The sequence below is a fragment of the Sus scrofa genome, chromosome 13, assembly GCF_000003025.6.
Source record: "Sus scrofa isolate TJ Tabasco breed Duroc chromosome 13, Sscrofa11.1, whole genome shotgun sequence".
Classification (NCBI taxonomy): Eukaryota; Metazoa; Chordata; class Mammalia; order Artiodactyla; family Suidae; genus Sus; species Sus scrofa.
In genome coordinates, this window is record NC_010455.5 from 82,816,350 (window position 1) to 82,829,551 (window position 13,202).

The 13,202-nt window shown below is 38.7% G+C and overlaps 1 protein-coding gene across 15 annotated transcripts in view; it reads right to left on the reverse strand.

Moving 5' to 3' along the window:
- The window catches only part of TFDP2 (transcription factor Dp-2), a 185,345-nt gene that overhangs the window by 63,904 nt on the left and 108,239 nt on the right, over positions 1–13,202 (reverse strand). The window contains exon 1 of one of the 15 annotated variants that reach the window (XM_021069556.1): positions 11,957–12,063. The exons of 10 other annotated variants lie outside the window; for them this stretch is intronic. In XM_021069556.1, coding sequence (XP_020925215.1) covers positions 11,957–11,987 — 31 coding nt within the window. In that variant the 5' untranslated portion in view covers positions 11,988–12,063. Of the gene's footprint in view, positions 1–11,198; positions 11,312–11,542; positions 12,101–13,202 lie in introns of those variants that run through there. 4 more of the 15 variants (XM_021069562.1, XM_021069564.1, XM_021069557.1 and 1 more) reach the window with 4 other exon arrangements.

The window sequence follows — 13,202 nt, forward strand, 5'->3', positions numbered from 1 at the left end:
CGTCACCCAAGCCTATATCACTTCCTCCTAGAAAAACCAAATTAGTAATTTATTATAGGAAAGAATATCCTTACTTTATGGGTTTATAAATACCTCAAATCAGAAGTAGTGTATATCCCATATATACAGGGTCCAAACCTCACAGGACAATCTAAACCTATAGCACTAAATAAAAGTTTTAAAATGACTTACACTGTGGTAGTATATGTGTTTGTCAAACCCAAAGAACTCTAGGAACTCTAGGCTAAAAAGGGTTAATTTCACTACCTGTAAATTATGCCTTAATTTTTTAAAAAAATGGAGAAAAGTGACCAAGGCAATTTCATACTTATTAGTAAAACATTAATTATAGATTATACAATCCTCCTGCTTTTCTTCTTCTGTTACTTCTATTACCTACTTTTAAAATTTATTTAAAGGAGTTCCCACTGTGGCACAGTGGGCTAAGGACCTGGTACTGCCACAGCTGTGGCTTAGGTTGAAGCTGTGGCTTGGATTTGATCCCTGGCCCTGGAACTTCTATATGCTGTGGGTAAAGCAAAAAAAAAAAAAAAAAAAAAAAAAAAAAAAAAAAAAACACTATTTTATAAATGGGCAATCATGTATTTGTCTAAATTACATCCCTCCAGCTACTCTCTCTTTCAAAGCCTCCTACATCATCACAATCTTTCCCCCTCTGCTGGATCATTCTCATCAGCATATAAACACACATTATTTCTTTCATCTTGTCTTTTTTTTTCTTCTTCTTCTAGGGCCGCACCCAAGGCATAAGGAAGTTTCCAGGCTAGGGGTCAAATCAGAGCTTGTAGCTGCTGGCCTAGGCCACAGCCACAGCAACTCGGGATCCGAGCCACCTCTGTGACCACAGCTCATGGTGACACTGGATCCTTAACCCACTGAGCAAGGCCAGGTATCAAACCTGCATCCTCATGGATGCTAGTCAGATTCATTTCCGCTGAGCCACAGCAAGAACTCCTACTTCTTTCATCTTAAAAAAAAAAAAACTTCCCTGAACCACACTCTCCAGCTACGAACTCATTTCTGTTGCCCATGACATCAAAACTCACAAAATCTGTCAACATCTGCTGTCTCCACTTCTCCACTGTTTTCTTTAACCCACTCTCATTCCCACCCCACCCCAACTTCACCGAAATAGCTCTTGCCAAGATCATCTCCATGTTGCTAAACCCAATTCTCAGTTCTCAACTTAAACTACCAGCCACGTGTGACACTTTTAAAAACCATACCTTCCTTTCAAATACTCTTCACTTGGCCTCTAAACCTCTCTCTTGGTTTTCCTCCCAACTCACTCACCTCTCCTTCTCAGTCCTGGTTGCTGGATCCTCCTCCAGCTCATCTCTGTCAACTCTTCCTCACCAGGTCATCTGAGCGCTCCCATGCGTATTTCTCCAGATTAAACCTCTCTCCTGAACTTCAGATTCATATATCCAACTGATAGTTTGAATATCTCCATTTTGATGTTTAAGAAGTATCTCGGAGTTCCCGTCGTGGCGCAGTGGTCAACGAATCCAACTAGGAACCATGAGGTTGCGGGTTCGGTCCCTGCCCTTGCTCAGTGGGTTAACGGTCCGGCGTTGCCGTGAGCTGTGGTGTAGGTTGCAGATGCGGCTCGGATCCCTCATTGCTGTGGCTCTGGTGTAGGCCGGTGGCTACAGCTCCAATTAGATCCCTAGCCTGGGAACCTCCATGTGCCCTGGGTGCAGCCCTAAAAAGACAAAAGACAAAAGACAAAAAAAAAAAAAAAAAAAAAAAAGACAAAAAAAATAAAACTTATCTTGAATGTAAGCACTTCTCATTCACTCTACTGCTACCACTCCATCCAAGTTACCATCTCTGGCTTGAACTGCAGTGTCTTCCTGATTCATCCACCTGTCCTGCCTTAGGCCACCTCACCCCACAATTCCACTCCCAAGCTTTACAACACGGTAGTCACTAGACGCAGCAGTTAGTAAGTACCTGAAATGGAGCTTATGTGACTGAGGACCAAATTTCTTAAATGTATTTAATTTTAATTAATTTAAAATTTAAAACTGAAGCAGTATAAAACATTTTTCAAAAACATTATTGTTTCGGTTAAACTACATTTCACCTCTGTTGCTGAAAATTTAACGTCTAAATTGAGATGTGATGTAAAAGTAAAATACAGATTTTTGAAGGCTAAGAACCTAAAATCTGTATAACGTCATTTAAAATTTGCTTATATATATGTGTGTGTGTGTATTATATATATGTGTGTATATACATATAAATATATATATATATATATATTTTTTTTTTTTTTCTCTTTTTACAGCTGCGCCTGCAGCATGTGGAAGTTCCTGGGCCAGGGATCAAACTGGAGATGCCGCTGCCAGCCTACGCCACAGCCACGGCAACAATGGATCTGAGCCTCATCTGCGACCTATGCTGCAGTTTACAGCAATGCTGGATCCTTAACTTAACCCACTAAGGCCAGGAATCAAACTCCCAACCTCACAGAGTCAATGTCGAGTCCTTAACCTGCTGAGCCACAATGGAAACTCCTAGGCTATGGTAGTTCCCAGCCAAGGGGTCGAATCAGAGCTACAGCTGCCAGCCTATGCCACAGCCACAGTAACAGCAGATATGAGCGGCATCTGCAACCTACAACCACAGCTCACAGCAGCGCCGGATCCTTAACCCACTGAGCAAGGCCAGGGATCAAACCTGCGTCCTCATGGATACTAGTCAGGTTTGTGACCTGCTGAGCCAAAATGGGAACTCCCTAGAAGATCTGAAATTACATGACTTACATTATCCTACTGGACAGCACTGTTTTATCCACCATCACACAGCCGTCAGAGTGATCCTGCTTTGCGGAGTAATCCTCCTCTTTTAAAACCCTCCAGTTGGCTTTGCATCTCAGTGAGCATATGTCCTCATGATGGTTTACAGAGCCCTCTGTCACCTGACCCCTCCCTTCTGACCTGGTCATCTGCCAGATCTCTCCCCAGTCTCACTTCATTCCACTACATTCATTCACCCAGGCCTCTTTGCTGTTCCTCAAACCAGGCCAAGCAAATTTTTGCCTCATGGCTTTTGTTCTGCCAGTAACTTTCTTCCCCCAGATATCTATATACATGCCTTATTCCCCAGGTTCCTTCAAGTCTGCTCACTTGTCACTAACATCAGAGATGCCTGATCACCCTACGTCAGCTCTTCTTCACCTATTATGATTTTTCACCATAGCACTTATCTCCATACGATACACTGCATATTTACATTTACTTGCTTATGTGATTATTACTTGTCCTTAGCCCACCCACTCTCAGAAGAAGTTCTACAAAGATAGGGAATCATTATCTTTGATTGCATTCACTGCTCTACCTCCAGCACGCAGCACAGTGAGTGGGTCACAAAACAATTCAACAAATATTGGTTGGATAAACGAATGAATGAATGAATATATGAATATCTGCACAGAACCATATGATAGAAATTTAGGAGACAGGCATGTACAGTGAAAACTAAGTCTCCTCCTATCTCCAACCACCATCTAAACATTCCCTTCCCTAGTGACAGGTCTCAGTGCCAATCCGAATCTTACTTTCCAGAAATGTCTAGGCATATATAAATATGTATGCATAAATATCCTTTCTTCCTTAAATATACAGTTGAATAATATAGCAGTTTGCATACTCCTCCCCACTTAACAATATTGTATCTATTTAGATCTTTCCATACCTGTATATGGAATTTTCCATCAGTATTTACTTTGTTAGCTATGTAATATTTCTTTTTATGGCCTTAGTATTTATTTGAATCACTTGGTAATGGAGAGCTTTTAGCATTACAAACATTATTAATAGTAAAATCTTTTATTACTATAAATAACACAGCAATGACTATACATATGCCTTTATACATATCAGTTGTACCAACTGCCTGTAGCAATTCACCCTCTCCTCAGAAATGTGTGAATGTGTCCATTTCCACATATCCTTATAACTCAGTGTGTTATCAAACTTTATTTCTGTCAATCTTCAGGTTAAAAGTAGTATCTCCTTTTGATTTTATTTTGGTTTTATTACTATGAATAAGACATATTTTTTTAAAAAGTCACCCAAACTCTCCCTCCTGAGAATTACACCCATCTTTCTATTGGCTGTTGGTGATTTTTTATTGGATGACCCTCTTAAATGCTGAAGGAATAAGTACATTCTTTGTTACACCTGCTGCAAATGGTTTTCCCAATTCGACATTTGTCTTTTGCCTTTATATATGATTTACTTGGCACATTTTTAAAGAATGTCATCAGTTTTACTGTTCTTTCCTTGTATGGCTGTAGTGTCATAACAAAAAGGTCTGTGAATATGTTTAAATATGAAGATAAAGGAGGTCAGAGTAACTGCAAAGTTTACTTATCTTCGCTTCCCACTCTGGAGGTACATACTATACATGGACATACTATATTTCACTTATCTTTAAAGGTTTGCTCTTTCCAGTTGGATATGCTGTTCTTTGAAATTAATTATCATTAATTACATACTAAAGATTGTGTTAAACATTCCTCATGGGAGTTCTCCTGTGGCTCAGGTAAAGGATCCTGCATTGCCACTGCAGCAGCCTGAGTCTCTGCTATGGTATGGGTTCAGTCCCTGGCCCAGGAACTTCTGCATGCTGTGAGTGCAGCCAAGAAAAAAAAAAAAAAAAAATCATATTCCTCATGTTTTCTTAACACTTCAATGCCTTCATTTAAAATTGTACATACTTGGGAGTTCCCGTCGTGGTGCAGTGGTTAACGAATCCAACTAGGAACCATGAGGTTGCGGGTTCGATCCCTGGCCTTGCTCAGCGGGCTAAGGATCCTGTGTTGCTGTGAGCTGTGGTGTAGGTCGCAGACATGGCTCGGATTCCGAGTTGCTGTGGCTGTGGCGTGGGCCGGTGGCTACAGCTCTGATTCGACCCCTAGCCTGGGAACCTCCATATGCTGCGGGAGCGGCCCTAGAAAAGGCAAAAAGACAAAAATAAAATAAAATAAAATAAGATTGTACATCCTTGACCCTTCTGGAATTTATTTGATGTGAGAAGTGAAAGATCCAATTTTCTTTCCTAGATGGCTACTTTTAATGAATAATCTATGCCTCTCCCATGTTAATATAAAAGTCTACCTTGATCATTTACTTATTTAGGTCAATTTATTGACTTTCTATTCTGCTTCACTGATCTATTTACATGACAGTATCACATGCTTTATTTCATTCACAACCATTTCCAACAGAGAAGGAAGAGAATCAGAAAAAGAAAGTGTTAGGCATTTCTTTCCTTTCCATACTACCTTTTAATTACTTGTTCCTAACTGTTGTAAAGGACTATTGATCAGTTTCAAATACAGCACTAATGAGGTCAAGTCACAGGTCGATTCTGGAATAGGATCATTCATTTTGCAGAGAGCAAAGACTCCACAACCTTCAGACTGTATTTCTAATTTCAGCCAGCCAGCTAGAAAGCGCCATATGTCATTGAAGAAAGGATGAAGAAGAGAGAACAATATGGATGGCCCAGGGGTATCTATCACCTTCATTTGAAAAATAACTCATGACCAACAGATCAACAGCACTAATGAAACACATATTAACAACTCATAATTACTTTGAAAAGACAGAATATCCAACTGAAAATACCAAATCTGTAAAACGAGTAAAATAGCACATCTGTATATAGTATGCACATCAGGAATAGAGGATGAAGGTAAATAAATAAACCTTGCAGCCACTCTGATTTCATTCATTTTTATGTTTAAACATACTCATTTGGGGGGGTAGTTTTCATTCCATTTATAGCGTAGCTGTTAGTACAGCTATAATGTGCATTACTTATATGCACCTTGTAACACTGTAATGCTCTATTTTGTTGCGTCTGCACTCAATCATGTTCACTGAAGTTGCAAAGATTACATCCAAAGACGGACACCATTATTAAACCACAGTATCACTATAAATGGGAAGAGTGAGAAACGGAAGATAAAAGTTCATAACAACTCCAAAGTATAATGGTTTAGTGACCCCTAGAACCTCCCTCTCTGTATGTAGTTCCAAACTGGAGCCTCTTTGGTGCAAAGATAAAGACAGAAGATCTGAAATGCACATTCCTACATGTCACAGGCATGGAAGCCAAACCTGGGATGTTTATGCAGCTGTCAGAACACAGGACTTCAAGGATTCCTCCCATCCCAATGGACCACCTAACCAGAATCTCTCCAATGAACCACAGAAAGGATCCTTGAAATGACCATAACAAAGCCCAGCTCTACAGCCCTCAGGGCATGCTCCCAAAGGGTCAATAAATCTTTTAAGTCAGTCTTTCCTACATACTTTCCCTAGAGGATCAAGTCTGTTCTCATGGCTTGGAAAAGCATTTTTACTTGGAGGACACCTTTTAAAACAATTAGCTAGCTCCTTCTTTCTCTGGTATCCAGAACCATAAATGCCCCGGATTCTTCAACTTGAAAGGAGAAAAAAAATTATTTTTCCATCTTCCCACATGCCAGGATTTAAACAGTACCTCTTCATTTCTTACATCAACTCCTTAATTCAAGCTCTGGTATCTGGAATGTTATAACTGTTTTTATTTAGTTCATCAAACCTCAAAGCTAGAAGATCTTAGAAAACTCACTGGGTTTCTTTGGTAGGACCTTTCCCTCCCAATATTTTTAAAATGTCCATCCCAAAACATTAGTCTCACCTTAAGGTTGGATCCTACTGTTTCTTCACTGGCTTCTTTATCTTTAGTTAAAATATCATTTTGTCCTTTTTCTATTTACCTTGCTCAGACAGGGAAATCTTTTAATTCTCAATTTTCTCATTTCTCATCCACCTGCTTAATTCGAACTTCCCATTTTGGGGCATGCTATCTATCTTCTGATTAATAACTGAAGAAATTTATCATATGGCTTCAAACAACTGATTTTTCCAGGCATTCCCAGTAATTCTTTTCAGTTGTGCCTGGTCAAAGGATATAAAGGGGGTGACAGAAGTGGGAAATGGTAAAGAGATTCACGTCAGCCTAGCAGTTAAGGATCCAGTGTTGGCCCTACAGTGGCTTGGGTTTGATCCCTGGCTCAGGGACTTCTGTAGGCCACGGGTGCAGCCAAATAAAAAAAAAATAATAAAAATTTTTTAAATTAGCCTTTGAGTTCCCTGGTGGTACAGCAGTTAAGGAGTCAGTGTTGTCACTGATGTGGCATGGGTTTGATCCCTGACCCAAGAACATCATGTCCCACCCCCCCACCCCACCCCCACCCCAAAAGCGGGAGAGGGTAGAGTCCCTCTTATTCAAAACACATTGTTTCGGTTGGAGCACTAGAAGCGTGAAGAAGCCAGGTGGGAATGCATATTTTAAAGGAGTGCCTCCGATGATTCCTACGAGCCAGCAAAATGGGACAGACTGCTACAAGCGAAGTGCCCATTGTCTCTGTGCTCCAATCAGAGAAGTAATGTCATCTGAGCAGAATCTACTACTTATCTCCATTTTCAGCTTAAAAAGAGAAAGGGCCCAGTGACTCTTATTTACTGTCTCTTGTTCTTAAACGTTGTATCTTTTCACTGTTTAGCCTATTTTCAACCACTACTTTTAGCACAGTCACTGAGGCCAAAACACCCACCAGATGGCACACAGACGCTGTCTGCAGGCCTGGAAAAGAGAGGGAGCGGAAAGCAGCACATTTTTATCTTGCACCAACAGCCAGTGAATGGCTAGAGCAGATCAAGGCAGCTGGGTGCAACCACAAGGATCAGGCCTGATGAGCATGAGAATACCCAAGGGTACTTCATTGGAAATCACTCTCATGAAGAAGCCCAGAGGCCTCAGAGATGGTAACCCAGACAGTGTTAACAAACAAATCATTTGAAATTTACAGTCAAGAGAAGATATTTTTTAATATTTTCAAAGGGTGATGAAGACTGCACACAGATGTAGAAATTAAAAGTTGCGTTCTTCAAATAAATTTAAAACTTTAGGACACAAATTCAAAAAGGCCAATACCACCCGTGAATCAGAATTTCAAAGCAGTTCTTTTCCTTAGCAAACAAAAAAAGGGATGGTTGCATTCCATATGCCATGCTAAGAAGCTTATTCAAAACTGCACTGTTATCAGTATTCTTATTTCAGTAACAAGTTTCACTTGAGAGCTATTACTGAGCTACATTTAAACCATATTGTCAAGAGCAAGATATCTTAGACATCAATATCAACAAAATCTTTTGTATTGAAATCTTAACCATTAAAAGAGTCTGCAAACTTTTATAAGTAAGTTCTACTGGGTCCACCTAGCATACAGTATGTGCTCAGTTAGAAATCTCTTCATTTTTCTGTCAGAGAAATTGCCAAGAGAGCTGCCAAACTTTGCACAAGTGAGCAAAGTGCCAAAAGCAAAGCTTCCTGCTTGATGATCACCAGCTTTAGAGTCAAGACCCAAAAGCTCATTTGAAAACTGGTTGCTTAAAACTTGGTAGAAAGAAACAATGCTATTACACCATAGGTTCCTGGAGCCACTTGCAAAACAGAGTTAGCTCATAATACACTTAAAGCACAACACTCATGCCTGCTCCTAAACAACAATATAAAGAAAAATACAAGTGTCAGGCAAATCTTCCTTCTGATTCCACACCAGAGATGAGCGATTTCTAGGTAACCACCGGTAGTTTCTAACTGCATAAAAATATGTAAGGCAGAGAGAACATCTAAATCAGTCACTCTCTGGGTATTCTGACTCCGAGAAAGATGAATAGGGAAAGCTTAGACTCCCCTATCCCGCCCCCCCAACCCCGAGACCTCGGTTTTGTGCTAAAGAGATTCTATATAAGGCAGGAACCACAGGTACTTCATTCCAGAAGCTTTTTTTCAGTATATTGTTCTTAAGTTGAAGGGTTAACAGTCTCAATTACTTCTACTGATGCTGATTACTAACTATAGATGCTGATGCTGTAAAGTGCTGTCATGACTACATTTGTAATATATAAGACACACATTTTTGAAAACTACAACCTACGATGCTGTCATGGTTATAATCGCAAGTAAGATCATCAAAATTTTTAGGGCTGTCTATTCCATCAAAACTAAACATTCCTTGGTCAAAATTCTCAAAGTTCTTACTCTAAACAAACCTATAACTTTGTAAATCCATTTTACACTCCATGTAAGTTATCTTAGAAAAAAACTCAAACTGCTACACGTTAATATTCCTTAAACAAGCAAAATGTGCATAGATCAATTTTGGACTCAAATCTTAATTCAAACAATGATCTAAAAAGTTTCAACATCTCTAAATTCTGTTGTCATTATTTGAAGCAAAGAAAAATCTTCAGGGAAGCCCACAGATCCTAGCAAACAGCAAGAGAAGTTCCTAATAATCTCCTTCACCGTTGCTAATCTTTCCCAGTCCTCTTCTTAGACCAATTAAACATTGAGAAAACCGTTTAACATTTGCTCCATATGCAAATTTTGAACTACGGTTCAAAGAATTGTTTATTACATATTATTACTAACTTTATAGTGTAGGGTAGGGCAAAATTTCCTAAGTGCCTAATATGTGAAAGATCTGGTGCTCAGCACTGGTTTTCTAACAGCCAACTTTAAGAAATGCATAAAGCTCTAACATTTGTAAACGCACACTATGTGAGAGCACAGAACTTCTCTATGTGTTACTTGTGAAAGGGCAGATTTTTACTTTACTCATTATGAACTGCACAAGTTAAAAACCTATTTCTTTGACCGGTTTCATTACATGCATGTCGCTTCTAAGCTCTCTTCCTTCCTACTCTTTCAGCAGATAAACAATCCCCTCTTTCCATTAGTTTACCTACTCAAAGCTTACTATCCTTTTTTTTTTAAAGAGGGAAACTGCAACACATCATTTCTAATTGACTCAAAATATTTGTCCCACATTTCTTAGTCAAAGATCTTTAGCAATAAGTCTCATGCTTCTCACTGAAGATACAAGTCTCTCACTAAATGCAAATGACGTTTCATACTGCAATTTCATTTTGAGCCTTAATATCTATTGTGCAATTACAAACATCTGCCACCTAAGTATTCCTTATATATCTTATAATGGCTTAGTTTTTTCCTAATAGTCTATATGGATTAATGATCATTTTTTCCCATCACTTAAAGGAATTAAAACTTTCTCACATTTCCACTAATCACACATAATTTTTTAAGACTAAAAAAACCTCTTCAAAAAGTATGTTAGCAGAGTATGTTACTCTATACTGTTTCTCAAATCCTGAATATAAAAGAATAAAATTTAAATGACTAAGTTTTCTTTATTCACTGATTAAGTGAGATTTATGACCTCCCCTCCCCATCCCAGCTACTGTGAATTTTGAATGAAACAACCTCAATTGTAACAGAAGAAACATCTGTTGCTTTTTTTTTTCTTCCTCAGGGCTCTCCTAAACTGAAAGAAAGCCTCTCTGCCTGACCTCCTCTTCCACTCCCCCTCCCCACCCACACTAAGTTCCTTAAACTTTTTTTTAAAGTAAATGTATTACTGATAATTACGCTGTTCCATTTAAAATGTCACAGTTTACCTAGAAACACTGGCTTCACCAAAGTTTAGAGAAGGAGTAAATGTTACATACATCAAAACCCCAGAGATGTGAAGGGGAAAATACCCATTGTAACTAAAATGCAGGCTTCAAGAGTATACTTGAAGTGATCAACTCAAGTTGGCACACATCCTGGGCTCACTGAGTGTCATTTATGGCTAAGGTTTTCTTCACAGGATCCAGATTCATACAGAATCTTGCATGCTATATTTTCTTTGCCAACCCAATGCTAACATAATGGCAGTCACTACCCCAAGAGGCAGACACCAAATGGTGCCACCCACACTCTCACACTGTGCCTCATAATAAACCATAAAGCAGTGGAATGCACCGGCCCCTTTATGAGCAAACAATGCCTGAGCTTCATTAGAATACAGCTGACATTTTCAAAGCACAAATACTTTTAAGAAAAATGTCCTAGGAAAAAAGGGAATGAAACAGCTCTAAAAGCTGCAACATTTTTATAAGTGTCAGGTTCATTCCAAAGATCCCGAGGAAGCATATTTTGCTACTGACAATGTAGATGTTTTCATAAATGGAAAAAAATGTATAGTTAGAGGCAAAGCTTATTTTATTAACTACTGGAAAGAAATGAAAGTAAAAACTCACATTTGAATTGCACTCACAAGTAAGAACCACGAAGTACCTTTCAAATTATTCATTTCCTCAACTGCTGCTTTAGTTCTTGAACGGAGAAAACTGAGCCCGGGAATTATTTTTACATTTTAATTGATTTATATAAGTAACTGAGTGATAAACTATGCGTACTCTACCCCTCCCCCCATGCCCACCCCAACCCCCATACCCTGTAGTTTTCCTGTCTGCAACAAGCAAGGACGTCTTGAATTCAGCGTGCTCCTGGCTATTTATCCATTTAGCATTGCTGCTGTTGAATATAAAATAAACGCTGTAAAAAAGCACCCAACAGTAAGAAACAAAATGATCTCTCTTACCTGGTCTAAAGAAGCATGCCTCTCACTGCAGTACCAACAACACTCTACAGTCTTTGTTACCATTCACTGGAAACTTGAGACTGTGTCAGACATGAGCAATCGAGCTCAGAAAGGCTCAATTTAAAATACTTCTCAGAAAAACTAAAAAGATGCTCAAGAAAATCATTGAGTTACTGGCTTTTCAGAGACATGTGAATACCATCTCATGCAACAAAGACACTTAAAAAGAAAATGAAAGTACAGGTCTTAAGAGACCAAGGGGTCTTTTTATGTAGACTCTTGACTTATTAAAGATTGCTTTAGAAATAAGCTTAAAATCAAAGTGGTGAAACAATACAATGTCTAACTCCACGCTAACATTTTTCTAAAAATCACTGGAATTTTAACCGGCTAAAAAAATTAGATGGAACTTACTCAAGAAACCTGCATATTTTGAATTATACATGTCAGAGTGCTGTTAGCTCCAAAGCAGTCACAAAGCCGGAGACCTTAGTGCATCTTGAAAGCAAAGCAAAGGCACCAGGAGTTTCGGGGGTGGGGGGTGGGGGGGAGGAGAAACTCTTGAAAAACTGGTCAGGCTTTTCAACCTGTAATAACTGTCCAGCTCCTCTGGGAGGAAAAAAAAAGTCCTGGTTCTGCCCCCCTGAGATAGGAGGCTATGCTTCAATGCCAAAATGAATGACAGGCCCATTTCTGATATCAACAAAGAGCAGCTTAGTGGTGCTCGATTTTTTTTTTTTTTACTTTCCCACACAGTTAGAAGTTCTAACTTTTTTCAGGTTAGTACCTTTATATCTAGGGTTAAGTACCTTTCTCCATTTTCTCAAGAGAGAACGCAATTATACTGTCCCCTTTTTAAAAAATGATTAATTAAAAATACATACCTAATTATCTTAGTTTTTCCTAGGCAGGAAGCTGAACAAAAGATGACCCCTTAAATTCCTTTCCAAATCTAACCTTTGCAATATCAGATTACCATATGACTGATTATTAATATTAATAAGCTGTGTCTGCATCCTGACATGTGGACACAAAGAGAAACAAAAAGTAGGCAAGAAACATAAAAATAAGGTAAATGAGATTATAAAATTTTCAATGTACTAGATTTAAGAATCATTTATTAAAGTACATGTCTCATTATAAAATTCAAAACAACAAACACTGCAATCAATGACATTTGAGCCAAGCGCTATTTTGAGCTCTGGGGATACAGCAGTGAACACAAGACAAAAGCCAAATGAAAATCCCTGTCTTCAGTGGGGTTTAGTTTATATCTCAGTTCTGTGAAAGTACAACTTTTCTAGATGATTAAGGTACCTCTCCTTCTTTGATTAGGTACCAGCTAATCTGAAATATTTCCCTCTGAAAATAAGTCTTGACAACAGCTCCAGCAGAGCAAAGATCTTGTGCTTTGTTCAGTGCTGCATCCCAGTGTCTAAAATTCTGCTTGTTAGACACTCAAATAAATATATACTGAATGAAACAGATCAGAGCTTTTTCTTAGTCAAATTTTTCTTTTTAAACAGACTATGTACCACATATTACATTTATATACACACAGAGATATGTAAAAAATGATACAGCCTAGGGTGTAAATTAAATTGAGCTGCAAGTACATTTTAGCTTAAAATTTAAAATACAACCTATGCAGCCCTGTATT